General features: G+C 41.8%; 1 protein-coding gene across 4 annotated transcripts; it reads right to left on the bottom strand.

Annotated features, from left to right (window-relative positions):
* On the bottom strand, positions 1-27016 carry setd1ba (SET domain containing 1B, histone lysine methyltransferase a). 4 transcript variants are annotated; one of them, XM_080419723.1, is made up of 19 exons: positions 23573-27016; positions 21226-23472; positions 20865-21016; positions 20475-20570; positions 19827-20097; positions 18421-18542; positions 16286-17392; positions 12297-13028; positions 11022-11195; positions 10816-10903; positions 10142-10341; positions 7401-7485; positions 6911-7306; positions 5518-6791; positions 5074-5244; positions 4131-4256; positions 3904-4023; positions 3488-3625; positions 1-3275 (listed from the first exon to the last, which is right to left on the bottom strand). In XM_080419723.1, the coding sequence occupies exons 2-19, from the start codon at positions 21287-21289 to the stop codon at positions 3102-3104; spliced, it is 5490 nt and encodes a 1829-aa protein (XP_080275849.1). In that variant the 5' UTR covers positions 21290-23472; positions 23573-27016; the 3' UTR covers positions 1-3101. The 4 variants fall into 4 exon arrangements, with proteins under 4 accessions (XP_080275849.1, XP_080275850.1, XP_080275851.1 ...); XM_080419724.1 differs by having other exon boundaries at positions 21226-23685; positions 23896-27016; XM_080419725.1 differs by having other exon boundaries at positions 7401-7482; positions 21226-27015.
* Between the last annotated feature and the right edge of the window lie 301 nt (positions 27017-27317).

The raw sequence follows: 27317 nt of genomic DNA, 5'->3' as shown, positions 1-27317 counted from the left end.
GCAAAATTGCCTTTATTTTTCATGTATTTCTTTTCATACATCTGTTGTCAAATAAATAGACATGAGAAGAAGGCAGATGATTCCACCCCCTTCCCATGCCGATTACGCACCGTTTTTTTCTCCACACTGCAAACAATTTTTCATAGAATTTACAACATAAAAAAAAGCTTGACACAAGCTGAAATTACTGCCACCAGCTCAATGCTTACCACCTATTTAACATTGATCTCAATGAGCTGTATTTCTGTAGCAAATCCCAGAAACAAAAATATATATATAGTATTCACAGTTGGAACTATTTACACATTGTAAGATTACAAAGGAAATGGACAGAAAATGAAGACGTTTCTACAAGAAACAATCTTTCAAAGGGAGGTGGAGACGTTTTCTTTTGTACACGTGGACCTTTCTTTAAATAAACAACCCTTCAACCCTTGTTTAACTTTGAAGATTCCTTTTACAGATCCCTGAAAATATTTTAAATACTCAGTCTTTTATCTAAAAATAAAAAAAGAAAAAGAAATGCATCATTCAAAGTATTCTCCTTGTGAAGATATAAAAAAAAGCATTGCATCTGTACAACTGATCATGTACAATATAAACATCACAGGTGAAAAAAAAGTCTCTATAATCAATCCAACTGAACGAGAAAGCAATGACTAAAGCCGGATTTATACTCCGTGCTGTCCAACACCAAAAATAGCAGATCATCAAGCACAATATGTTGCATTGTAGATTGGCTATTTTTGGCAATGGACGCCGTCTGACGATTAAGTATAAATCAGGCTTTACTTGGTCTTAGGAAAACCGATTGGCTAGAGAAGGCATGAAGCAGAAGTACAGGCCTCTAGTGCATCAAACACAAAGAATATAAATTCCTTTAACAAAAATTGTTAGAACAAAACAAACTGAAAATTAAAGCCTGACACTCTTGAGTATGTTAGCTATAACTAGGAGGTCTGAGAGGTTGTAGAAACACTTTGCGTCATAGATAGAACACTGGTAGCGTTATGGCTAATGTATTCCTCGCACAACCCTTTTGACCGGTCACTCGAAACAAATGATGCATTTAATACGTCATTTTTGTTGAACGACACTTTTTAAAAGGGTTGTGGATGAATAAAAATAAAAAAAATTAGCCTTAAGGGTCCTACTTATTACAGTGCAGGAGGAAGCACTATGGGGTGAGAGCAAACAAATAAACCATCATCCCCAACACAGAACAGGACAATACTTTAAGCCTAATTTATGATTTGTCGTACGACAGAGTCGCTCACAGAATATACTTTCAGCGAGTGACATTGTCACACAACAAAATATAGCTTTGCTCATAATTCACTGAAGGCAGATTTATACTTATTTGCACGCACGTGCCGTGCACCGGAAACAGCAGATCTGCAAGCTCACAACGCGTTGCAATCAGCCGTTTTCGGTATAGATTAAACATAATTAAGTATAAATAAAAATAAAGCATCATTCTGCACTACAGCCATGTGGTTAAAGATAGGCAGCACTTCTTTGTGCATGCATGTTAACACAACCGCAAGTGTCACTTCTCAAAGACATGCCCTCTGTCTATTCAGATTTACTGAATAGTCTTCACATTCATATGGCACATTGATTAATACATTATTATGTATTCTTCTACCATGCTGTTGCCCATCGAACAAATGGACAAAAAAACAATATAGATTCTTTCCCCACAAAATGTGCACTGACTGGAAATAGATACGTACAACTGTATCTTCAAATGCACTTCCCACCAGGAACTACAGAGGGCAGTATACTGACATTATTACGCACAAAGATATACTGGTACATTATGTCTCATTCATTACAGGAAAAAAAAACAGACATTCTCAATCACACTGGCACACACAAGTATAGTGTCTTTGAAGAAAGGAAATATTCTAAAAGAGTGGAAACACTGGAATATCATTAATACCATTTTGCAATCTTTGCAACCAAATCCTTAACTTTGCATAAACTATCAACAAGCAGCATGATCCACATTACTGGCTGGTGAAAGCAAGTGAGATTGGACATTATTACAGATTTGCTGAATTAAACATTTTGTTGCCTACATCTCTGTTTTATGTATTTCAAGAAAATGGGAGGTAGAGCAAGAAAGCAGGGTTTCAGGCCAAGTTAGGGCTGGGCCATATCAACAAAACCAAATATCACAATATTTTTTGACCAAATACCTCAATATTGTATGGTGAGATCTTATTTTTTCCAAACATTTTCTAAAACAGTTAAAATAGCAGAACTACAAGCAAGCGATACGTTGTGAGCTTGAAGATTGGCTATTTTAGCTATTTTTGAACATTTTCAAAATAAATTTAAGTATAAAATAGGTGATTAAAACACTTGCATGTCATATGATATTGCGATATCGAGTCTTGTGTCACGATATCGATATTGTATTGATATACTGCCCAGCCCTAGCCCAAGTTCTCAACACCTTTACCCCAGTTTGTCGACTCTGCCACTGGATGAGGACAGTATAGTTTGCTTTATATGGCGAGTGAGTGTGTTGTGGTGGTCATGCCATCTCCCACAGAGAAAAGCATTTTCCCAGTGGGCTTGTGCGTGTCACGTTTATCAATAAGCAGCTAAGTGTGTGTGCATGTGTGCATTTAGGGATTTGTGTACATGTGGTCTACATAAAGCTTATGGGAGGAGTACAATTAAGTAAAACTGTACAAACCAAGATGGAGGGAACCATGCTGAAATACGACTCATGATTAAAGAAGTTAAAGAGTGCTGCACTAACAAGTGTTTGTAAGTTCTGCGTCCAATGGCAGAGTTGTAAAAAAAAAAAAGAGGAGAAAGAAAACAAAAAATACATGCTTTCTCATTTTAAGAGCACCAGAAATCGTAAACAATCTTGAGTAAATATGTGTTTGTCAATAGTCCCATACAGGTAGCTGCATTGTATCCAGATGACTTACATGTTTTTCCCCAAAACCCTGCTTCTTCAGTTCTTCCTCTTCTGGGTTTTTGGCATGGAATATCTGTGCGTGTCTTGTGAGTAGGGATGTTTGGGGACAGTGCTTCAATTTCTAGAAGATAATACTCGCCTTGACTGGATGCCAAAATTAATTCAATGTTCCCCTACAGTTCTCTGCCCCACACAAACAGGGGATCTTCTCGTCCTCAATGGGGAACTTATAGTCATATGTGATCTCCTCATTTACATTAATCGGTTGTCTGGAGTAGATCACAATCTTCTTTTGGGATTCCACCGTGATCACCTTAGCGTAGCAGTTGGGCTAAGACAAAAAATAAAATAAAAAGACAAAATGAAAAGGATAATATTAGAGGGAGTTTTGGAGAAATGTTCCATTTCAAACACTGGTCAACTAAGTGTACAGGGTTTAAGTGGTTAAGAGTATGGATGCTGACAAGAAAATGAAATCATCAACTGGATGAAGCTCATGACAACAAATAAAGCTTTCAAGGGAACAATGTGTGGCTGTCTTACATTGCAGCTGTGATTGATGAAGCGGGCGAAGTTGCCACACTTGGTGGCATCAATGATTGTGTCATGGTCAACGCGGAACATGTAGCTGCTCCCAATGCCTTCCTCCTCATAGCGTTTCTCCCGCATGTCCGCAATCACCTGGATAAAGAATATTGTTGTTAAGAGTGCGTGTCTTACTCTGTTATATCCTATACTCTGTATAATCACTGCCCTGATTCATAAATACTATTACAGAATTTACAAATATCATGGAATATTGTATGTATTCCACAGTCTGCCACAAGAGGGAGCCATGCAGCAATTGTGAATCACTGTTGCACCTTATGGCATCAGTGTTGATTAATATACCTTTGTATGATATAATGCTCAGTTTGACTGATAATGCGATCACTTTTTTGTGTCAATCAATTTCTCACCTGTCTGATGTTCTGACCCACGTATTCGATCACCATTTCATCAGCAGCAATTGGCTCCATGGCAAACAGACCCCAGTCATGGATGTGCGATCTGCAGAATCTGATCTTCTTCTTACGGAACTGGGAGGGAAGGTGGAAGGAAATCAAAAATATTAAAATCCCACTCTGAAGTTGAAGGGAACTTGGTTGATTTCCTGTGTACAGGCCACATTTTATAATTTGTTTACCTTCAACTGGTTGAATTTAAGTAGATCACTGTCACAAGCGAAAGAGGACAGTAGGCGCCGTTGTTCTGACCGTCGCTCAGAGCCAGCTCTCGCAGATACATGCACTTGTGCAGGAATACTCATGCCCTGAACAGAAAGAAAATGTATTGAAGACAGGCTTAACTATTGTCCCTTCGCAGGACATGCGCAAAGAGTGAAGGGATTCATCTCTTCCTCTGAGATACATTTAATGACTCTGAGGAAGATCGTAAGATCGAAACGTCAGTCATTCTTTATTGTACTAGCACCTGAATAAAAAGGCTATAACTGTCCAAGCTGCTCCAGTGTCAATCTCTTCTGCAACTGTTGTTGTCCCTGCTTCTATGACGCACCGGACTAGCCGTAATAGGCTGAGGCGCACCGGTAGACTCCCTATATACATGTTTGTACACAAACTTGAATACCATCACGCTATGTCTGCATTCCTTTTTATAGCATTTCTATTAGTTTTATCTCACTATTCAGTCCAATATTATCTTTTTTAACCTGATTCCTAGGCTTCTACCCAAAGTGACTGAAACTGACTTTAACCACTGCCAATCTGGCATCCCTACTTTGGGCTTGTGAACAAAAAAAACGTTTTTCCAAAATAGTGGAAATAGGATATCTACAAACTCACACCGCCATCGTGTTGAGCTTGTTTTTTCACTATCTTTTCACTATTAGGCGTATTATGAAGTATATAGGGTTAGATGGTACTACCGGTGCTTTTTCACTGGTTCCATCAACAATCCATTATTGTTAAAACATGGAAAAAAAACATGGTGTGGACTGCCTATCCTTTAGCTATTGATAGACGATTACTAGGTATGCAATTCTTTAACAATTCTTTAGCTTAAGTGCGGTTCCTGGTGTGTGTCCATGGGTCTAAATCTTGCACCACATTTTGTAATCTATTTCTCACCTGCATGTCCACTAGTGGTTCTTCTATCCCTTCTACTCGTGTGCTCTCAAGGTATTTGATTTTGTCCTTCTTGTCAATCTTATAGTATCCCTCACTCCGTGCACAGCCAGTCATATGGTCCCTCATGCCATCGTCTCTCCTCTTTCGCTTTATCAAAGGTATACTGGTTGGTGCAAGGGAGTTAAGGAAAGGACAGCAAGCTTTGGAAAAAATGTTACTGGTAAATAGTTTTTAAACTACAGATGACTACAGTACCTCACTTCCTTCTCACTATCTGAAATTATATTCCCAAATACTAGTATACATTACATTTTTAGCATTAGCAATCACCGCCAACAGAGGGCACTAACATGCAGTTAGTAACAAGTAACAACTTAAAAGAGTAACCCATGCAAACAATGTAGTGGTGTACTTCCATGTTGAGGCTAAGCAGTAAAGGATATGAGGGTGGCTGACCCACAGCGTGTCGTTGAGCCAGTCATTAACATTGTCCTGCTGAAGCATTTTTTCATAGGTGATCTGTAGCAGGCGGATGTCCTCTTCATCGATACCATCATTCCAGATATCGTATAGGATGGTCATCTCCTCAAAGTCTGAGCGTCGGTTACAGATGGGGCCAGGGGGTGTCGTAACGGGGGAAAGACTGGCCAGTAGCAGCTGCTCCCATCCTCGCCGTGCCCTCCTGGGAGGCTTAACTACCACAGGTGCTGCTTCTTCATAGGGCAGGAAGCCATCCTCCGGGGGTAGGACAGTCTGAGCCTCTATCTCAGCTTCCCGGAAGTCCAGGTTTGGGTGGCTTGGGATGTCAGGGGATTTGGTATCCATTCTGTCTTCAGGCACATCTCCGAGATGGGCATCATGATCTTGGGGTAAGAGGGCGGGGGTATCTGAGAGCTCCAAAGACTCAACAGGTGGAGGGACCGCCGGGATCTTTTTGCTCTTAGGCCGGCCAGGCTTTCTCTTGGGTGGGGTGGTGTCAGGTTGCTCTGGAACATCTATGGATGGGACAGCAGTGAGATCTTCTGTGCTAGATGACTGGACCTGGTTTGGTAGGGTGCTCACAGGGGGCTCCTTGAAGACTGGCCGGTCATCCAGACTCTCAGAAGGTTTCCTATGAATAGCCAGGCCTGTAGGGTCAGGGAAGATTGGCGTGAAAGTTAGGTCTCTGCCTGGGGTGCGGGGGACACCAGCACTTAAAACAGGAGATTGGGCAGGATAGGAAAAGGGGCTACCAGGGATGTGTGGGGAGCCAAGCAAAAGGCTGTTTCCTGTTAACGGGGCATCGCTGCCCGGTGTAACAGGGACCATATCAGTACTACTCTGGGACTTGCCCAGACCCCGGGCTCGTTCCATCAGGTCTCTACCAGGGGTGCGGGGGATGTCCTCATCTGTGGGCAGCCTGGCCCGCTGGGGGAGGTCAGGGAGGGGGCCGGGTGGTAGATGAAGGAGGGGGCGGCCTTCTGCACCAGGGTGAGGAGGGAGAGGGAGGTGCATGACAGGAGCAGGAAGGGATTTGGGGCTAGGTGCAGCTGTCTCTAAATGGGACTGGGTACCTCGTCCAACAGTGCAGGGAACCTCCTCTGGCTCCGTTTTACTCTTGGCATGTTTATCCTGGTCATTCTCAGCCAAGGAGCTGGTTTGAGTGGGTTGTTGGAGGCTTTTAACAACACACTGAGCCTCTGTCTTCACTACAGAAACACCACTGTCTGGCTCTTCAACTGAAAGACAACCAAAATACGATCGATAACATCAGTACTTAAATAAAGAAAGGCTGCTTGTACATATTTTACATTTCACCTGAACAACACAGAATAAAGCATTAGGAGAGGGCTCAAACCTTTAGGAGATGGAGGTCGCACGTCATCCACACTGCTACGCCCATGATCCACTACTTCTTCACTAGGGCTATGAGCTCTGCTTTTGGGCTTACTGCCAAGTTCCTCCTTGGGTTCCTCATCCTCTGGGGCAGGTCCTGGAGGTGTGCTGGGTGGCTTGGCCTCTGCCTCCGTCTCCACCTCCTCATCAGAAGATGAAGACGAGGATGATGAAGAAGATGAAGATGTTCGAACACGATCCTCTTTACCCTCGTCCTCCACATCTACTGCCATCTCCTCCCTCTCCTCCTCTTCCTCTTCCTCGACCTCCTCCTCTGAGCTTGACTCGTACTCAGAAGAGTCGCCACTACTCTCTGCTGATGAGTCCGAGGAGGCTTTGTAAGATGAACTCTCAACTTCTGTCGGAATTCAGAAACAAAATGCTAAGTTACTGGGGAGAGGCATTATATACACACAACAAATGACCACTTATTATGAGTGGCAGTTTCGTACCCTCATCAGATGAATCAGATGATTCACTTTCGCTGGACGACTCTCGCTCTCGTTCATCTTCATCATCTTCTTCTTCCCCACTCTGCTAAAGAGACAAGCAAAACCATTAATTCTAAAGAAAATAGTGTAAACTGTCCAAATAGGATACAATGCATAAAAGATAATGACAAAGAAACAGTCAATATTAACCACTTGAACCCTATACATCGTTAACCGGGGTCCCCCAGGGGATCTACATACTGTATTTGGTGTTTGGTCCCCTCCTATTTCCCTCTACAGCAAATCTCTTTGTGGGAAAACAGCCAATCTCTAAGTTGTGAGTTCAGCCAAATGTTCGCCTATTATGACATGACCAGAATAGGGTCGCTCAGGTTCAAGTGGTTAAGGTTGGACATAATTACAGGAAATCTTTTCACACATCTATTCATTTTTACATTTGCTGGAAATGGAGTTAGATCCAGAAAGTCTTGTTTGGGGGGAAAAAGGCAAGACACATTAGTGGGCCAATACTCATTGTTTAACTGTTCAGCCAGACAAATAAGTGTCAAGGCAGGTAGGTAGGTACCGTAGATAGCAGTGTGTGGTGATAAGAAGAGTCGGTTTTCATAGCACATCAAAGCTTCATACCGCACAACTAGTTCTAAATCTCATGCTGGTAGATTGCCAATGTCATAGCACAACATACTGCATAGGACGTCCTCATGCCTGATCAAATGAGTGTAAACCTCTTCAATTCTCCCACTTAATCACCTGCTATTTTTTTGGGCTAAAGCAGTGTTTTGACAGCTCCAGCCTAGGAGACCCATAGTCCTGCTGATTTTATATTATATCAACTATTAAGTAGTATAGGACCAGAGTTGAGAACACGAATGCGCCGGCTAAGAACATTGCCCAAAGTGGCAACAATTTAAATTGTACCCACATTTCTTGTGCGTGGTGCATTTGTATATGAATGTTAAAATGTCCAGAGAGAGACAGAGGGGGGAATTTGAAAGAGGGTCTGAATTATTTTAATTTTTTAATCTGGCTGGCTATATTCAGGGAAAACCATTAATAATATGAATAGGCCCATTTATAATGTGTGTGTAAAGATAATACCAAATACACTGAGTATTATATTATTGTATATTATTTATCACTGGAGGGACGCATCATTTATTTTATTAATAGGCGATGTGGAATTAGTGATGTGTACATCACAAGTTACTCACAATGGGATGATCTAAGTCAAATTATTGTTAAATTGTTTAGAGGAATATGTCACCCCCATGACGTTTTCCTTTCAATTACTCACCTGTGAAGCCTTTGCATGTATAGAGAATTTTAGTTTGTGTTACATTCCTTCATGGTGAATGAAGAATCCAAAAACACTTGATGAATTGAAAAAGAAATCAGAGTCACAAAGCTCTGAGTATTATCGTATTATCCAACTGTCGTGGGGTGATTTTAGTTCACAATCACACGCTCGGCGGTGTCATTTGAGAAGAAATTTGTGGGCGGCAAAAAAGTTACCACTTAGGTGCCCCATAAAAAATTACCCACCAAAATTTAAAACGTTTGCCTATAATGACATGCTGAAAAAAGGGATGCCAGGTTGAAAGTGGTTAATAAATGTATGGTTGCAGGCACACACAGGATGGATTGAGATGCACTCAGCGCCAATATAAAATCAGATTAAAAATTGCAAAAAAACGTGGAGAAAAGGTGGAGAAAATATGCATAAAATAACCGAATTTGAAGTTATATGTGAAGGCTCGAAGGTGGTAACTGCCATCCCCTGGGACCCCAAATGACACCCCTGCATGAGATAATCGCTGTCCACATCAGCATATGACCAGTACTACATGGATGCCATGCGGTTTGATAAAGGCAGCAACAGTTATAACTTCATGAGGAAAACCATACGAGCAAATTAACCAAATGATTGATAAATGAGGCTGATGGACCATCACACACAGACAAGCGCACACACACACACACACACATCTTTTAAATACACAAACTAGAAAAAGTGCTCCTCGGAGCACAGGTCTCCGCCAGGTCAGGTAGGTTATTGTGGCCTCCTGGTGGCGCTATAATAGGCCATTGTGAAATGGGTGCCCGTTTCTTCTTAGGCCTTTCACGACAATCGGACACTGCATTCATGATTTGAGGCATTTTGTTCCAAAAATGTGTTTAGCTAAATTGGACCTGCTGGTGGCGCTATAACAGGCCAATGTGAAAGGGGTGGCATTTCTTCCTCAGCCTAGTGGGAATGTGCGTGTAAAATTTCACGGAAATCGCAAGCTGAGTGCATAATTTGAGGCATTTAGTTCAAAACGGAGCAATCCTTTGGAAGCCAGCCTTAGCCAATGAGGATGGAATATGGGAAATCGGACACATCCGTGTTGATCACATGACTATAGAGATACTGTATACCGATTTGCATGACCTTTGGATAAAATCTGTAGGAGTAATATAAAGAAATTGGTTTTGCACAAATTGGCCTCCTGGTGGCGCTATAACAGGCCCATTTGAAAAATTTGGGGCAAATGTTCTGAATTGGCATCCAGGGAGTGTGTGTGCACAGTTTCGCAGCGATCGGGCCAACGGTGCCAGAGATTAGCTGGTGACAGACGGACGGACGGACTCACGGACACACACACGGACGGACGGACAGGGGGTAAAACATACTCTCTCGCCATGCCTTACGGCCTGGCGGAGACAATAAACAAGCCAGCAAGTAATGACGGATAGCTTACCTTTTCTAACAACACCCTCTCGGAGGCCACGGTTTCATCTGGTTCCTCCTCCCTATCAGACAGTGACTCTTCCTTCCCAGATGTTTCTACTTCTTCCTCCCCCTCGCTGTCCAGAGGTCGCGATTGTCGTCGTTTTGCAGACAGGCCCTCGCCGTCCGTTTTGGAATCTGATGGGAGCTCAGCTTGGTCTCGATCCCGTTCTACATGAAATTAATCGTGAGAATTATATAGCCATTAGACATGTTATGTACCTAGTACCTTCAAGAGCAGCCAATATTATTGACTTGCGCACATGGCACATTCAGTTTTTTGTTCTTTATTACAGCCCCCATGAGTTGACCCCATTAGCGACCACAAGTCTTCCTGGGAAGCTCTGCCAATCACAGGCAGAGCCACATCCCACTCATCACCCAGTCTTAAAAAAAAAATCACACCCAGTGTGAAGAGAGTGGTGCCCTGCCTGTGATGAGTTAATTAGTGTAACTGGTTGCATCTTTGTGTTGTAATCAGCTGCAGCTGTTGAGGCCGTGCTCAAACATACGGACGGACAGACACACACACACGGTCAAGTGTAGGAGTGGCTGGCACCACTCAAAAATGTGAGGTTGAATAGGCCTAACACTATGAAAAAGGTTTTTGCTCTGTTCTGTTGAGTTTTAGTTGTAGAGGGTTACCTTCATCCTCTAACTCGTCATCCACAGGAGTTGAAGGCCGGGCTCGCTTGTTGTCCCCGGCAGCTATAGCCTCAGGCTTCCTTTTCACCTAAAGATAACATGTGACTCAGTTACACCAACTTCTAGTCAAGGAAACCAAGGTGTGACAATTGTATTCCTCATCATACAGTATGTTTGCTGAAGTATAAATTAATCTCAGGGATTACCTTAAAGGAGGGTAAGCGGATGGCTCCTCGCAGGGAAATGCCCAGGCCCATCCCCTCATATCCCAGTCCCTCTCCCTTGTTCCAGTTTTCCAGCAGACTGGAAGCTATGGTCTCTTTCGGTTTAGGTCTCTCCTCTTCCTTTCCCTCTCCAGCTTTCACTGGTGTAAGGGATGCCTGGGTGAACAACAAATACTTAATGTATGTCTATCATCTCGACACGAAAACAAATTGAAACAGGATGAAAGTTCAAATGGGTTAGAGCAGGGGTCTGCAACCTTTTTGACATGAAGCGCCATGTTTTCATTGACTTGATAGTCAGTGTGCCATATCAACATTAAGTTTAATTATGACAGCACATCAAAATGTAATATTTCCAACTGATTTTGGTTGTCCATAGGCTATACATAACTTTATTTTTCTTCTTCTTATATTTTCAGGATGTAATGATCATTAGTAATGTAATGATCATTAGCCATAGAGAGCAATAACTCTCAGACTCCCTCCCCAGTCAGAGTTAGTAGTTAAATGAATGTAGAATCATGTGCAGGATGTAATTGTATATAGAAGTGAGGAGACTTAATTTAACGGACTAAACTTTTTTTGAATATTAAATTTTTTAAGAAAAAAACTCTCTCACATTTATGCTAGTGTGCCAGTGTTGGCACCTGTGCCTAAGGTTGCCTACCCCTGGGTTAGAGTGTTCACTATTGTTACTGTCAGGTTGAAACAGTCTACTGTGCTGCTGTTGTTGTGATAATTCCTGTAATCATCAAACCAACTTACTAACTCAATATCATGTCACATAAAGGCAAGATTGTTACCTTGATAAAAAGAATAATCAAAAACAGATTTGTCAAGTCTTTAGTCATGTCATTGTTACCTCTGCCAATTGCCAAGGAGGTTGTTTCCACCCCCATCTGTTTGTTTGTCTGTCTGTGACCAGCATATCTCAAAATATTAATAGCCAGATTACCATGGAATTTGCTTTGCAGTGACCCCATGACCTTTCCTCTAGCGACACCATCAGGCCAAACTTTCAAAATGGGCAGCCAAAAGGCGAGACTTTCAGGCCTGGGTAGAGGTCGACATTCCACAGGGCATTCTTACAGTAATGATTATACTGTGTACAACATTGAATTATTTAGATTATTTTTCTGTTTTTTTAAACTCAATGTTATAGTAACCCATAATCCCCAAAGTATGTGTGGTAACAAGGAACAATCATCAACTCCGTGATGAAACTGCACTGATAAGTTAATAAAATTCACAACTCACCTTGGCTGAGCGTTCCTTCTTGTCCCACCAGTCATCAAAAGCCCTAAACGCCACCACCTCCACCATTTTGCGGTTGAGGTCCCTCTTCATGATGGCCTTCAGCTCTTTGACAATGACCATCAGCACTCCGTCTACTGTGGCCTTGTGGGGGTCTTCCTTTTTATCCTCATATCCAGGGGGAGGAACGGCAGGGTTGAATTTTGGCATGCTGCTGGGATGTGGCCAAAGTTGTCCGGGGTCCCCTGCAGTATTGGATTGTATATCACCCATGGAAAGGGGTTGGAAGGGTCCCCCGAATGCGCCCGCCGCACCTGCGGCACCCATGAAGTGAGGGTACGGGTAGGGCCCCCTGGTCTGAGCGATGCGACTCAGCATCTGGGTCTGCATCTGGAAGGACATGTGAACGCTGCCCCACTGCGGAAGATAGTTCATCAGCTCCATCTGCACCATGGTGGGCATCATGCTGGAAGCATAGGGGCCCATGTGAGGCAGCATATGGTGGGGGACCCCAGGTGGACCAGCCAGGTGGTGTGAGGCCATGTGAGGGTGTGGGATAGCATACCCAGTCTGATGGGGGAGAGGGGGGAATCCTGGAGGAAGCATAGGAATGGTCTGATGGGGGGACACTGCAGAGTTCATCACGATGCTCTTGGCACAGTCTTCACCGGTGATTGGTGTTCCAGGCATCTCATCGTCAGAGATTTCCATGTCTTCCCCGGATGATTGATGGCCCTGTGCAGGAGGTGACACAATCTGAATTTAGCTTGATTTTCTATGGCATTGTGTGCTACAACATCTTTCTAATCTAGTGGAAGGCTTTTACCTTTTACTTCATTCCAACAATATAAAAAAAAATACATCTTCATCCACCCCATCATTATAAACCACACAAACCCACAAATTGCCTTCAATTCTAAGCTTCACATTACAGCCTGCTCAATTAACATTTTACAGAATTTAACCACATGAATCCTAATGTCTCTATTCTGGACATATCATAATAGACGAACATTTGGCAAAAAGAATATGGTGACTGCAGCAGAAATAGCAGATCTACAAGCTTGAAACACAACGCATTATGAGCTTGTAGATTTGCTATTTTCAGGGGACCAAGTATAGAACCCTGAGGCACCCCGGTCAACAAAGTGTGTAAGTGGATTAAGTAGCTGTTTAAGTTAAAACAAGAGAAGCCAATAACATGGCTCAAGTTCAAAGTTACCGTAAGTATATTCAATAACAAATGCCCATGTTTTTGACATCATCATTTAGTCACGAAATGTATTATATGAATGTAAAAAATAGAGATATTAAAGGGGGTGTAAGTGATTTCTTTTGTTAAAATAAGCATTAAATAGCTCTCTATTCCCATAGTAATCACTGCAATAGAGTCTTTGTTCAGTAACAGGTGTCTTCCCATCTCTTTTAGTAAACAGAAAATACATTTTCAGGTCAGGATACAATTTCATCCAATCAGGAGAGAGAACTCATACAGGATACAACAAGTGAAATTGGAAGTGAAGAAACAAAAGGATGAGCAGACAAAATTGGAATTGGAACATTATAAAATGGGGGTTCTCACTCCTGATTGGATGTAATTGCTAACCCACCAGAAAATATATTTTGTTATTAAAAGGTTGGAGAGATGGGGAGACCCCCGTTACAGAACACTTTATAGCAATGATTACTATCAAACCCACTCCTCCCGCCCAACACTACCGGCTGACAGGTGCCACCCCAGCCCGTAGGAGTATGTGCAATGACCGCTATCACCCTCCCCGGCCGGCTTCCATCCCCCGAACATGGCCCAATTGTGTTCACATAGACGCGCAACAAAGCCAGATGCACCACGGTGGGTTCGAACCCACAACCCCATGGTGGTGGGCAGGGACTTTACCACTGCGCCACCCGAGCTTTAACAAAAAACTGAAAATATCACTTACAGCACCTTTAAATATATCAGCATTTAACCACTCATGCCCCATTTCATTAATAATAACAACAATAATACATGCCATTTATATAGCGCTTTTCATAAATAGCAGATATAGCCAATCTAGAAACACACACAAAATACATATTTTTGAAACATGCTAAAAATGGGGACACCAGGATGAAAGTGGTTAATTATCTTCACTTGTATTGATTATAGAATAACATTTGAAACAACTGGAAATGAAACGAAACCGCACACAGTCAACTAAGCTTTGGGAGTGGCATCTTTACCCAAATGACCAGTTTGCAATGTTTGCTTTGTGATAAAATGAAATGTGAGACATGAGGCACTGTGGCCAATCCTGACTGTCAGGCTCAGCAAAACCAGGAAGTGTATTGCTGAATGGGGCCCACAGCCAGCCACCGTTTCCCTCCCAGTTGCGTGTCTCGTGAGTGTTAGAAAGAGGAAATGAAAGTGTTCTATTCCCCAACAGCAGAACGGCTCTTATTACTCCTTTTGGAGGACAGCACAAGGTGTAGAAATACAATGAGGTTATAGGCCAGTTACTACTGGACTAAAAATAAACATGCAATCCTATTTTCTTGTAATGAAGGTTCATGCATTTATTAAGGCCTTGGCTATGCACAATAATGTAATCTAAGACTCAGCATTCATTAAATAAATAAATCGGATATATTGTTTCACAAAAACTAACAAGACCTTTTCCTATTTTATACACGTGCCACAGCCTGTTTACCTATGGATAATATGATATTTCTGACTACTTCTTCAGCAAATTTTCTCAGCCAAGACTCAAGAGCAAAAGTGTAAAAGAGGATTGATAAAACCAACTAAGGGGAATGTTGTGACACAATTTCAAGATTTCTTCGCATTTCAGTTTGGTTCCCCAAGTAAACAAAACAACTCTCTCTCCGTTAAGTTAGAAAGAAAACATGTTTTTAACTCCCAATAATCCTTTGCTCTCAGTTCAGCAACTGTTTGACATGCTTTGAAACCAAAATGTCCTTTAACAGTGCCCACTTTGAGAACCAATGCTCTACAACGTTGGTTCTCAAAGTGAGGTCCGGCAACCCCCAGGGGTCCTTGGGGGGGATCCAGGGGGTCCCCAGCAAAAGTAGTTAATATAGCGTCACAATCATTCTAACCACTTTATCCATATGTTAGCTATTCAAAAATAGCAGATACTTCGTGCCGCACGGCGAGCTGCTATATCTGCTATTTTTGAAAATGTTTGGAACATTTCAGCGTTTTTTCTTACATAAATCTTCTCTACTGGGGGTCCCTGGCACAAAACATTTTCAGACCGGGGTCCGCGGGCAAATACATCTCAATTTGGAGGTCCTTGAAAAAGTACTGTACAAGGCTTAAAGAAATGGGAAAGCTTACTACTACCATCTCCCAATGAAGCCAAATCACACTTCCTGCACCCTCTGGGTAGTGGGTAACTCTGTTATGGGACACTAGCTGTAAGAACAACATTGCAATCTGCTCATTACAAATGTCACATATCACTTGTGTGCAATGACCCTATTCATAATGGACAGAACTATTTCAGGTTTTAGGTAAACTACAAACTGGGGACAAAAATTTGCATTGTGTTAGTAAAAACCTCCAACAAGGCCCTCAACAACCAGGCTCCCCGCTACCTCTCTGAACTCCTCCAACGCCACGCCCCCTCGCGCTCTCTCAGGTCTGGTGATGCCAACTTCCTGGACATCCCCAGGACAAAGAAACGAACCTGGGGTGACAGGGCCTTCTCGGTGGCAGCCCCCTCCCTCCGGAACTCACTCCCAGCTCACATCAAAGATGCCCCCACCCTCGCCACGTTTAAAACCACACTCAAAACCCACCTTTTCAGACTTGAATTCCCTACCTAATCCCCCCCTTTTTACCTTTACTTCTATCGCTTTTAACCTTTTAACTAGTTTTTCCTAATAAAGTTGTTTTTATTTTGCGGCAGTTTTGTAAAGCGACTTTGAGTATAAAGAAAAGCGCTATATAAAATGTGTGTATTATTATTATCGTTATGTCTTACCGTGTCCATTATTTCAGGTGGCGTATGGTTTCCAAAACAGCCATCTTTGAGGTCATTGGTGTTCATCTTCTCATGGACAGGAGAGCTGATCCTCTTGAGCAAGGAGGCTGTTCCAGGGATTGGCTCATCATCATCCGAGTCTGGCAGTGGGGTTGGACTAATATCTTCCAGGCCTGTACTAGAGGGACGAGAGTTATGCTGACCACCATGAGAACCCCCTGTGTAAGGTGGGATTGGGGACAGCTGAGAGGATGAGGAGGATATGGGACTTCCCTCCATTCGCACTTCAGTGTCTGAGTCACGCTCAGCCAGGAAGGGCAGCAGCTTTGTCCTTTTTTCTTTGAGGAGCATCTCAATGCGGGAGTCCAGGCTATTTCGCTCTGAATCCATCGTGGGGGTGCCAGGCGAAGGACAGTGCTCCGGCGTTTGAGGAGGAGGGGGTGTGGTTGGCTGGTGGACAGGCTCTGGAGGTGGTTCAGGGATTGGTGGGGTTTCTGGCCTCTCCTTGCCCGACATAAAGTCAGTGGCAGCTGCCAGGGGTGGTTGGGGGGGTCTGCCTCCTGCCTCCCGCTGGACGGGATGAGGGAAGGGGGGCTCTGAAGGAGGGAATGCAGGTGGCATGGGAGACGGAAAGGGAGAGAAGGCTGACTTAAAGTTGGCTGCAGCAGTAGGGGGAGGTGGTGTGTAAGCAAATGAAGAGGTGGATGGTGGTGGTTCAGGTGGAGCAAGTTGCTGCTTGAAGCCAACTTGCTCAGCGGCGGTACTTCGATAGTTTGTATTCCGATACTGTTGCCTCTCCGGTCTGCGGTTGTAAGCATCCTGGAACTTGCTGTCGTGTCTGCGGGACTTGTAGGCCGCCGAACCTTCGGCTCGGCTGGCCTGGTATGCAGGAGTGGTCTGCCGGCTGGAATAATTGGAATCTTGAGAGAAGGGTGTACCTGTCTGGCGTGGGGTAAGCGGTGTTCCTTGGGACTGAGGCGTATCCTGCCTTAGGCTGGAGTAAGCCGTGTCCAAGGACAGAGGGGTGCTGGCGCTGTTGGGGGTCAGTGGTCCTCCCACAGCTGACACACTGCTCTCAGACAGCCTGCGGATACTAGGCTCACAGGCCTAAGTGGATATGAAATAACACCGTTAAAGGAGGAGCTGCATTGAAGGAAACACATATTTAAACACAAGCATCTAGCAATGCCAGCACAGCAATTAAATATTCCCCTAGTTTTAACCCCTTTCTTAGAATACATACAAAATAAATAATGCAACTGGCAAAAAGATATAGCAGAAAATTAGTAGGGGAAAAAGTATCCTTGTAATTCTGAGCTGATTGGACCACATGCCACATGGCTCTAGCCTGCAGTACATGTTCCAATAATTGTGCTGCTCCCCTTCCCAGTCAAGGGGCTGACTACATTCCCTCATCAGTCTCTTTTACCACCTGCTGTACTGATTAAGTGGATTAGAGATGACATTGTCAGCTTAAATTGGCAATTTCTCCATTCATTGATTCCAAGAATATCATTCAATAACAATAACTACAGCATCATCTGAACCAATTCAACAGATCATTCAGACAAGCAGAAAGTGTGAGTTTTCACCACATTAACCCTAACATCTCTAAATTCATAATAGCTGGATATTCTGTGAAAATAGGCAAACATTCTGTGAAAATAGCAGATCTACAAGCTCACAACTCGTTGTGAGTGTGTAGTTGGGCTATTTTTGGCAAAAATATTTAGTGTAGAGGGAAAATGTTGGGGACCAAGTAATACAGACCCCTGGGGGACCCAGTTAACAAAGAATACAGTTTAGGGTTAATACACTTAAAAAGGAGTAGTTCACCCAAAAAAGTACTTGTTTTCTATCAATTACACACCCCATGAAGCATTGGATTCATGGAGATTTTTTTGTCGCATTCCTAAGCCAATAATTTGATTACCGGTGGAAAGATGCTAATGTATCCTGTAGGAGACACAAAGGAGACTCCTTGAGTCACAAAAACATATCCATGAATTCAAGTCTCCATGTGGTGACCAATCGATAGGAAAAAAAAGTCATTTTGGGGGTGAACTATGCCTTTAATACTCTTTGTAAGTTCCATCATCTTTTGTCTTTTTTTTCTCTGTTAGTGAACCTCTTACCAGTAGGGCTTCTGCTAGGCTACGAGGGGAAACCTCTCTAGACTCCTCCCCGCCAAGAGGAAGTGTCCAAGGAGTGTAACTGCCATTCATAAGGCGCTGGAAGTACCTTAGGCGCTTCTCACCTGAATGGGAAACATAAGGTTGGGTTTAGGGACAAAATGACCAATTAGAATCTTTTCCACAGCAAGATAAATTCAAGAGTAAGTATTAAATATTATTTTATGAAAAGCCTGAAAGTAAACAACATAAGCCACTTTTCTTGGTCAGTTTCCTCATATAATGTTAAAACATTTGCCCAATTAAAAGAATAGCAAATGTATCAACTGCTAATATGGAAAATGTAATAATTGGGCAATTTCAACTACAAGTTGTGACTGATATATAAATGCTATATTAACAATATTGTTTAAGCAAACTAAAGCAGTTTGTGCATAGCATTTATCTCATAGAATATAATGATAAATGCTGCTTATTTCATATACTGCATTTATTCTTATTGAATAAATTGCATCAAATGTGCCGTCATCGTTTATGAACTGCACTAGAATTGACAAAAAGTGAGACTGTCTCTTTAAGAGAATATAAAGAAACAATCATAGTGTCACAGAGGAAAGAGTAGATTTGTTAGAGGACAGGCTAAAAGGACCAGTCCAAACCTCAGTGCATTTAATGTAATGCTATTTCTAAGTAGAATTAGGAATTATATTAATAATTCACGTTGCTTTTGTGCTTATTTAAATTAAAACCAAGCCATAAGACAGACAGTATCAATTAGATCAGAAGCATTGTTTTACCTGTGAAGTAAAACTAATAAATGCAATTATATAATGTGTACACACACACACACACACACACACACACACACACACACACACACACACACACACACACACACACACACACACACACACACACACACACACACACACACACACACACACACACACACACACACACACACACACACACACACACACACACACACACACACCTCTGACCATGCAGGCCAGGTGTTTGTCTATATTCTCAGTTCTCACTAAATTGATTGATTGCCAGCACTACAAAATACTGGCATCCTTACAAAAACAAAAAATAAATAGCCCAACAACATCAAGTTAAGTTGTATTTCTATGTAGATCTGAAATTCCACAGTGGAACTCATTACACAGCACCTTTACTTCGGCTCCAGGCTCGTGGGAGCAGTCTAGCAGCACTCAATGAAATTCAATTATCCAACGTTACCAAGCAACGGACGTAAATGTGTAGCCTACACGTGACCACAGCACTCCTAATAATTTCAATAACATAAAATATGACTCCGAATATTTTACACCAGCCCCAAAATACTAATAATAATTGTGCAAAACTAACAAGTCGTCATTTTACGCAGCTGAAATGTTGTTTACCTTTAGGGTCAAGCTCCACGTGGATAATGTTCCCCATGACAGACGTGTTATGAAGCGTCCGGACAGCCTCCTTGGCGGCTTTTACGTTCTCAAAGACAACTTTGGCTATTCCCAGGTGCTTTTTGTTCTTCGGGTTGTACAAGATTTCCACTTCTTCTATGTCTCCGAATTTCTTGCACATGTCGTTCAAAAACCCTTCTCTGATGTTATCGTTCAGCCTCGCAAATGTCACCTCCTTTGGAGGCACGGGGCCGATGTAGCAGTCATCGATCTAAAAAAGAAAAGAAATGGAATCTAGTAAGAAGTAGCGATGGTTCGGGTCAACTTTTAACGAATCGTAACGATGCATCACTGAGCAACGTTGTCCTCGGATGTAAGCCTGTACAGTTATAAAGTTCCAACCTTAGGGCGCCGTTTATTCAAAATAAACACGTTCTAAGTCAAATTAGGTTATGCACTGGATGAGTAGCCTATAATCTACGCTACAATTTTATGCATAAGCCTTAAAACAATCAAACTAAATGTTGAACATCGGAGGGGGGTGTGTCTGACTGCCTCGCATTTGACAGCCCCCCCGCGAACCAAAACTTCAGAAAAAAAACATGGCAAGTTTCTTTAAGTCCAAAGTGCTTTGCCCAGATTTGCTACCTTAAACTTCGGAACAGGCAGATCCGTCTCCTTGTATTTCGTCCAGAGACGACCGATTCTCGGGTCTCGGACATCCACGGGTGGGATCCCAGGATTCTGTAGGGGAAACAATGTTTAGTTCCATGCAACACAAAAAAAAACTTGGGAAGCAGGAGGCGACAATAACTTGTTGCAAAGTTGAAGGGCGCTACTGACAGAATATCAACTAGAGCTGTGTCCCCCAGTAACTGATAGATTTGTCACGATGTGTGCAAGATGCAGAAGCACTGTGTCGCGTCAAGCCCAAAGCAATAACAATCTGGGCAACATTAACCCATCATGGAGGTCGGTTACTCCGTTACGATTGTAGCGTTCACCCCATCAAAAGGCGGATGTAAACGATCCACTCACGGGCATGCTGAAAGTCTGTCCATCGTAGCGATACAGTTTGTGCGACCCCTTCTTCAACGCCGGGTCAATAATCAACTTGTAACTTCTCCAGTGATTTCGCTTCTCCCCCGAAGTGCCAACGGGATGATGGCTGTCCATGCCGTTCGACAAACCTGGAACGAGAGCCAGCGTTAGAAAGCGACCATGAGGGAAAACACAGAGCCACTAATTACCCAATAATAAGGTAGCAAACATATACAGCTGATCCTAGTTTGCTTACAGGGTCCCATAGGCTGGCATACTAACAGTGAAATGGGGGCTAGCGTATCCCAGTTACCGAAACAGACATTAGGCTACAGAAAGAAAAAAAGAACAAGCTTACTTGAAGTCTGCTTTCTGCCATGGTCCTCGTTCAGTCTATTTCTTTCCCCCGCTGGCTTGGACATGATTTGTCCGATCGAATGCGTTTTTTATTTTTGAAAAAACAAAATCGTTTCCCTTTCGCTCGTTAAATTACATGATTTAGCTTAAAGAATACTGCCTCCTTTTAGCGAGAGCCAACACATATTGTGTGCCTCTAGTCTGGAGCTTCTGTCTCTCCCACAATACACCGCTGAGCTTGCCCTCCTCCTGTGATATTCGCACTTTCGTTACAAAGTTCTTTCCGTGCCTCCATGTTATTTAAAATTGATACCGGGTTGAATAACATGACAACGTTGTTTAATTATTGTATTAGTTATATTCACGCAATCACATGATGTTAATGTATAATGATAAATTTGTTGTGTGGCCTGGACATGAAATAGATTTTGTGTTGAATCTGCTGATTGCATTTACCTAAATGGCAAACAAGACGGACAGAAGGGGCAATAATTTTTAAACCGGTTCTAACGCTAATAAAACGATATGTGCATTTAGGCCTGTGTGTTTTGGGGGATCCGAAAACATTAGACTATGCTCGTTTCTGTCTTAGTATAGGAATAGGCTGCGAGATGGTGATATGGACTGTTGATGTGAAACGTCTGGAGAAGCTAACACAGGAATACAATTATCATTTGAAACATCAGTTGATTTCCATAAAAAATATATCCCTGGGCTATCGAACACCTTGTTACGTTTAAGCCTGTTATTTTTCGGCAAGCCACTATTGCTCCATACAAACTAATCCGGCATGCCTATTGTTTATTACCTTATTGGCTTATTCGAACCTTTATTTTTCATTTATTTCATTCTTTTACCATTACTGTATATTCTCGTGTATGGGGAGTTTAAATCAATAAGCCTTTATTGACAGTATGGCCAACAAAACTGTGGTTTTGCAAACAACACTGCTTGATATTTTGCAGTGCTCGGGCAATTGGCTGGTTAACAGTAGCAGCTCCGGCGGCCAATCAGAACGAGGCACCATTTCAGCATTCTGCTATTAGAGGCACGGCTCAGGAATCCTTCAACAGAGAGCAGAGAGAGGGGGCTGAGCGCTCTCGGCAGCCATTTTCCTAAAACAGGACTCAATGGCCTATATGGGTTTCCTTTGTTCCAAAAGGGATCTTATACTTGCTTTCCTCACGTCTCACTCATGGACTATGATAAAACTATGATTCCTCCTTTAAAGGATTGAGAAGAAGGAAGATAAAATACTGGATGTAATCCCTTTGACATTTTGAACTTTTTTCCTCTGCCTGGAATCCATCTTTGTCTTAACTGGGTCATGGCACACCCATATAGTATTTATGTTTCTAAAGTAAAAAAGAAAAAAATACCAAATGTTGTGAATAAACCAGCTTATAGATTTGGAGGTGAATTTAGAGAAAAACCACAGTGAAACTCAATGTGTAATGGCATATTGTTGGCATTGCACTGTATGGCCTTATAGGATATGATTAGCAATGAGTAAGTTCAATTCTTTTATAATTTAACAATTTTGAGTTACTTGAGTTGTGTATATATATATATATGGGGCATGCAGTAACTGTTATTAAAGTGTTTTAATCAAATTGATCATATGGAACAATGGTATCTATATCAACCAGCTCTCTTCAAAATGTTCACTGGCATGCTGGTATAAGATTATCCATTCCACATTGTGTAGCTACCATTGCTCCTCAAATGACAGACTGCAGGCCAGGACAACTATGGCCTTTTTCTAAATAGTTTCATGGTGTTGTCTGAAAATTGGCTGTAGATTCATCATAACTCCTTTGAATTGACTTATAACTTAAAACTGATCTTATTTTCTCACGTTTAACACCCTGAAGACAGTTAAATATTAGGCTACTCTCTCAAGTTGTACATTTGAGTGTTGAGACTGCTTAAATCATTCTCAGGTATTGGCTCTATTTTGCAGGAAAGAACCTAACATTTGAGTAATGTTGCCTGACCTTCCTTCAAGGGTACATTTCACTTTCTTGAGAATTCTAGGCAGACAGGCAGCCTTTTCAGAGTGACTTCAGCTGCTTAAAACAGATCTAGTAATTCTTAGAGGAACAGGAGCCAAAATTGATGAAAATATTTACCTTAGCATTTTGTTGAACAGTATTTAACAGGCCTAAATGCAGGGGCAGAAGGAATGTTTTCAGTTCCATCTTCGGATCTTCTATTAATGGCATTAAGAAAGGATGGGATACATCTCCTGAAAAGAAGGAAATCCATTAGCTTGACAGCTAGTTCTTTGGAAGTTTTTTTTAATCAATGGTAGGCATTGCCTCCTAACCAACGAAATTGCAGCACACCTTCAAGCATCATCTGTGTGGGCAATATGCTGCACACAATCTCTTTTCTTGGAGACAGGATTGCAGCAGTCCAGTTTTCCTCGTCCATTTCAAGAATGTGAGCCTACACAACACTACACTGGAAGGGTTGTTTGGAAAGGTAATTCATTCTTGAGTGTTTCTATCTCCAGTGTAAGTATTATGTAAGTATGTTCTCAGAGAAGGTAATTGTGGTCATCTCATTTCTTAAGTGTTACAAACACAGCCAACAATGACTGTTGTAAACTATAGTCTATGAGTACAAACATATTTTATTCATGTGTATATTGTAATAAGAGACTTACAGTTATTCAAAACATGCAGTCCAACAAAGAATCTAAAAAGAGCTCTAAAATCTTATGGGCAGAAATATCTTGTGTAATTCACTGCCTTCCTTTGTCCAAAAAAGACCTTTAGATGTCTGCTAGCCTGCATTTGTTTTAAAGACTTCTCTGCTGTTCTCTGATTCAAAATGGCTTCTTCACAGACAAAGGAGAGAGAACTCTGTGCTGTAAATGTTGCTGCGCCATAACTGGGTGAGGCTCGATCATTCGAAGGGGAGGTCGTTCTCAGTCAGTACTTCTCAGTTTGACCAGAATGTATCAGTATAGCCTACTATAAAAGCACCAACAACGAAGACCATCATTTGTTTTTTAAACATGAATGAGTGTAGGTAGGATTTTTAAAGCCTAATATAATTACAATCCACAATGTGTGTGCAGAAAACGCAGCATTGCACAAGCGGCCGTTCAAAGTCCCCGTCGCCTGGTTACAAAACGGCAGCTCAGACCTCTCACATCCAGTCCAGACTGGTCTGTGGCAGCAACAGTAACCTGATAATACTGGACGGTTGCCATGGGTGCTCAGTATTATTTTCCGTCGTGCAACGGTGCCGCGCGCCGAAAATAGCCGATCTACAAGTTCACAACGCGTCGCTGTCTTGACGCGTTGTGAGCTTGCAGATCGGCTATTTTCGGCGAGGGAGATAGCCCCGTGAAATCAGACCAGAGTGAACACGAACGAGCCCGCACCTCCCCCACACACGCACACACACTCACATCCATATAAGGTCAACAGAGAACGTTTCGCAAGAGAGAGAGGCGATGCCGTTTATTTCTCTCAAGATTCTGGAGGGGGATCCGTGTGGTGCTTCCGAGAAATCTCTTTAAGAGTTTCCCTTCCCTGCAAAAAAAAGAAGAGAATGGCTCGTGGTTCGCGTTTTCAAACCAGCTTATCTCAGAGGACGCACCAAATAGGCTACAATACAAGATGTAATCCAGTCAGTGGGTAAAAGGGCAAAGCAGAAGACAGGGGAAATGAAGCAGGGGTGAGAGAGAGTTGTGATTATTGACGCACGTATACATGGGTCTGTGGCTGCCCCTCCCTAGTAGGGCACTATTCATGATCAGGTATTCCATTTTGTTTGTCTTGTTCTAGGATCATGTTACATAACCACCGTGCCATAGAATCCTATTATTGTGCTTTGTTTGTTTGACATTTCTAAATAGAGTAAAGGGTTCTTTAGAGTAAAGGTTCTTTGTGTTCAGTTTAAAACGCTAAAATACCACAATTGGCAGAGTTCGAGAACCGAATCATGTGGCCAAGAAGAGCTGCGTTTACAGAGCAAACTGGTTGTTCAGAGCAGAGCAGAGCGCCAGAGGCCTGTTTGTCTTGTTCCCCAGTTAGGCGTCCCGTGCACTGCAGTGCACAGCAGCACACATTCACATTCCTTTCCACCCTGTTAGGTCACGAGCCTAGAGGACATTCTCTTCTCTAGCAAAGGGCCATGGGCACTGTGGAAATCAGGAAACTTTAAACAGTGCAAATATATATATATATATATATATATATGATAAGCTATAAATAAAATACATGTACATTGTCTATAATATTACTTGTATTGGTAACAGGATAGGTGGGACATCTGGGAACCTCGACATAAAATTGTCTATTTTGTCCACAATGTTAAAAAAAAAATAATAATAATTGTAAAATGTTTTAAAGTAAAGTAGGCATATGCATGATTAGAACATTCGACAATTAAGGTCTAAAATGACAACCTGTATATCCAGTCATTTTGGGGCATAAATAATAAGTAAAATTAAGTCTGATAATGATGTACCGTGCATGTTCACATCATGTATACTTCACATTACTTAAGACCATTTTTCAAATATTTAATTTGTTTATATTTTGGACAAAATAGTAAATTTTACATCGAGGTGCCCATCCTGTATCCCTTGCATTTATGTCTTTAAAGCCGATGCCAAAGGTATTCTTTTACATTTTATATAGCTGTCCTTTTGTGTAAATTGGTGCTGCCACAGACAGATCTCTCTCCACATACGGAGACTTGATTGCTGGACTCGGGTGCTTCCCTGCATGCGGGCGAGGCGATGAAACATTGAAATCATTCTTCAAAAGGATCTACACGGATATCATTTGGATAGGATTGGCTACATGGTAGGATATAGGCTACATTAAGAAAAACATAGGCTAATGGTAATTTCCATCGAGACATACAATTCTGATTGAGCAACATGCTCATTCATTAGGCCAATTTGTCATTAATCATTAAAACTTAAAGGAATCTTCCAAGATATAAAGTAAATAGGATCACAATTACAAATAGACTTGTGTTTTTTGACCATCTGTGGATTTCATAAACGACTGGGAATATGGAAATTGGAATAAAATCAGTAAATATATACATTTTTCGTTTTCCTTTGTGTTTAAAACTTAACTTTAAATTATTTATGCTGCTCATTAATGCGTTTTACTTGTCCTCTAACCCTTGTAAATGCCTCTGAAATATGTTGTGAATAAAACAGAGATAATATACAATGTTGTTTTTGATTTGTTTTTAACCTTAAGCCGACTACTTCATTAGCTTGACTTTTTCTGATGGGTATTAGCAAAGTGCCATTTGAAAATGAAATTGCCTACTGTAACAAATTAGATAAATAAAAATGGCAGCTTATAAGCCATAACTCAACGTGATTGTGTGTAGCAAATTGCAAATGATAGTATAAATTTGAAATATATATATTTCTACAATGACGTTATCAAAAATTGCAGTCTAAATGTCCAGTGCATGTGAAGCAAAAAATATGCATGTATTCTATTATATTACAAGTTAATTATTTGGGGTATTAAAGATCAGTAGGTGTGTGTCTTGGCATATTAAATGCATAGTTTAATGTCATCAGTATTTTTGGGTGATTAAGAGGTTTTTGCAATTGGAAACTACAGACATTTGTTTAAAATTGTCACTTAAAAATCGTCAGTGATAAAGGAACTCTGGGAGTATGAAAGTGGACCCTTCCATTTGGGCCAATTTTGGCACCCAGAATAAAATGAACACTGGAGATTTTATGGTGTGATATAGATGTGTAGCATGTTCATTTTTTCTGGGTTTGATTACATTCATTGCATTTAGGTGGCCAGTTTGATGGATTTAACAAAACGTACCTGCTTCCACGCAAGCCATGTTATTTCAGAACAATACATTTGTGTATATATCCAGATCATGTCCCTGCATAACATCATCCATCCCTGATATATTATACTGTATGCTCTCTTCTGCCCCCTCACGCAATCCCACCAGCATTATCCTCTGCCTATATTCCTACGGCATGTCACAATGATCATGAATGATAGGCCTACTTTGTCATGTACTATGAATAGCACAAGAGAAGGGTTGTGAGCTTGTAGTTGTACTATTTCT

Source organism: Gymnoscopelus braueri, assembly GCF_963280865.1.
Source record: "Gymnoscopelus braueri genome assembly, chromosome: 22".
NCBI classification, from domain to species: domain Eukaryota; kingdom Metazoa; phylum Chordata; class Actinopteri; order Myctophiformes; family Myctophidae; genus Gymnoscopelus; species Gymnoscopelus braueri.
Note: the sequence above shows the minus strand (reverse complement) of the source record. Positions and strands in the feature narration are given on the sequence as shown.

Bases quoted from the DNA above. Each gene is read 5' to 3' on its own strand.
- setd1ba (XM_080419723.1), bottom strand. From the start codon at position 21,289: ATGTCCAAGCCAGCGGGGGAAAGAAATAGACTGAACGAGGACCATGGC. The intron at 20,098-20,474 runs GTAGCAAATCTG...TTTCTTTTTTAG, and splicing joins TGCCTGTTCCGAAGTTTAAG to ATCGATGACTGCTACATCGG. The intron at 7,307-7,400 runs GTACGAAACTGC...GAATTCCGACAG, and splicing joins ATCTGATTCATCTGATGAGG to AAGTTGAGAGTTCATCTTAC.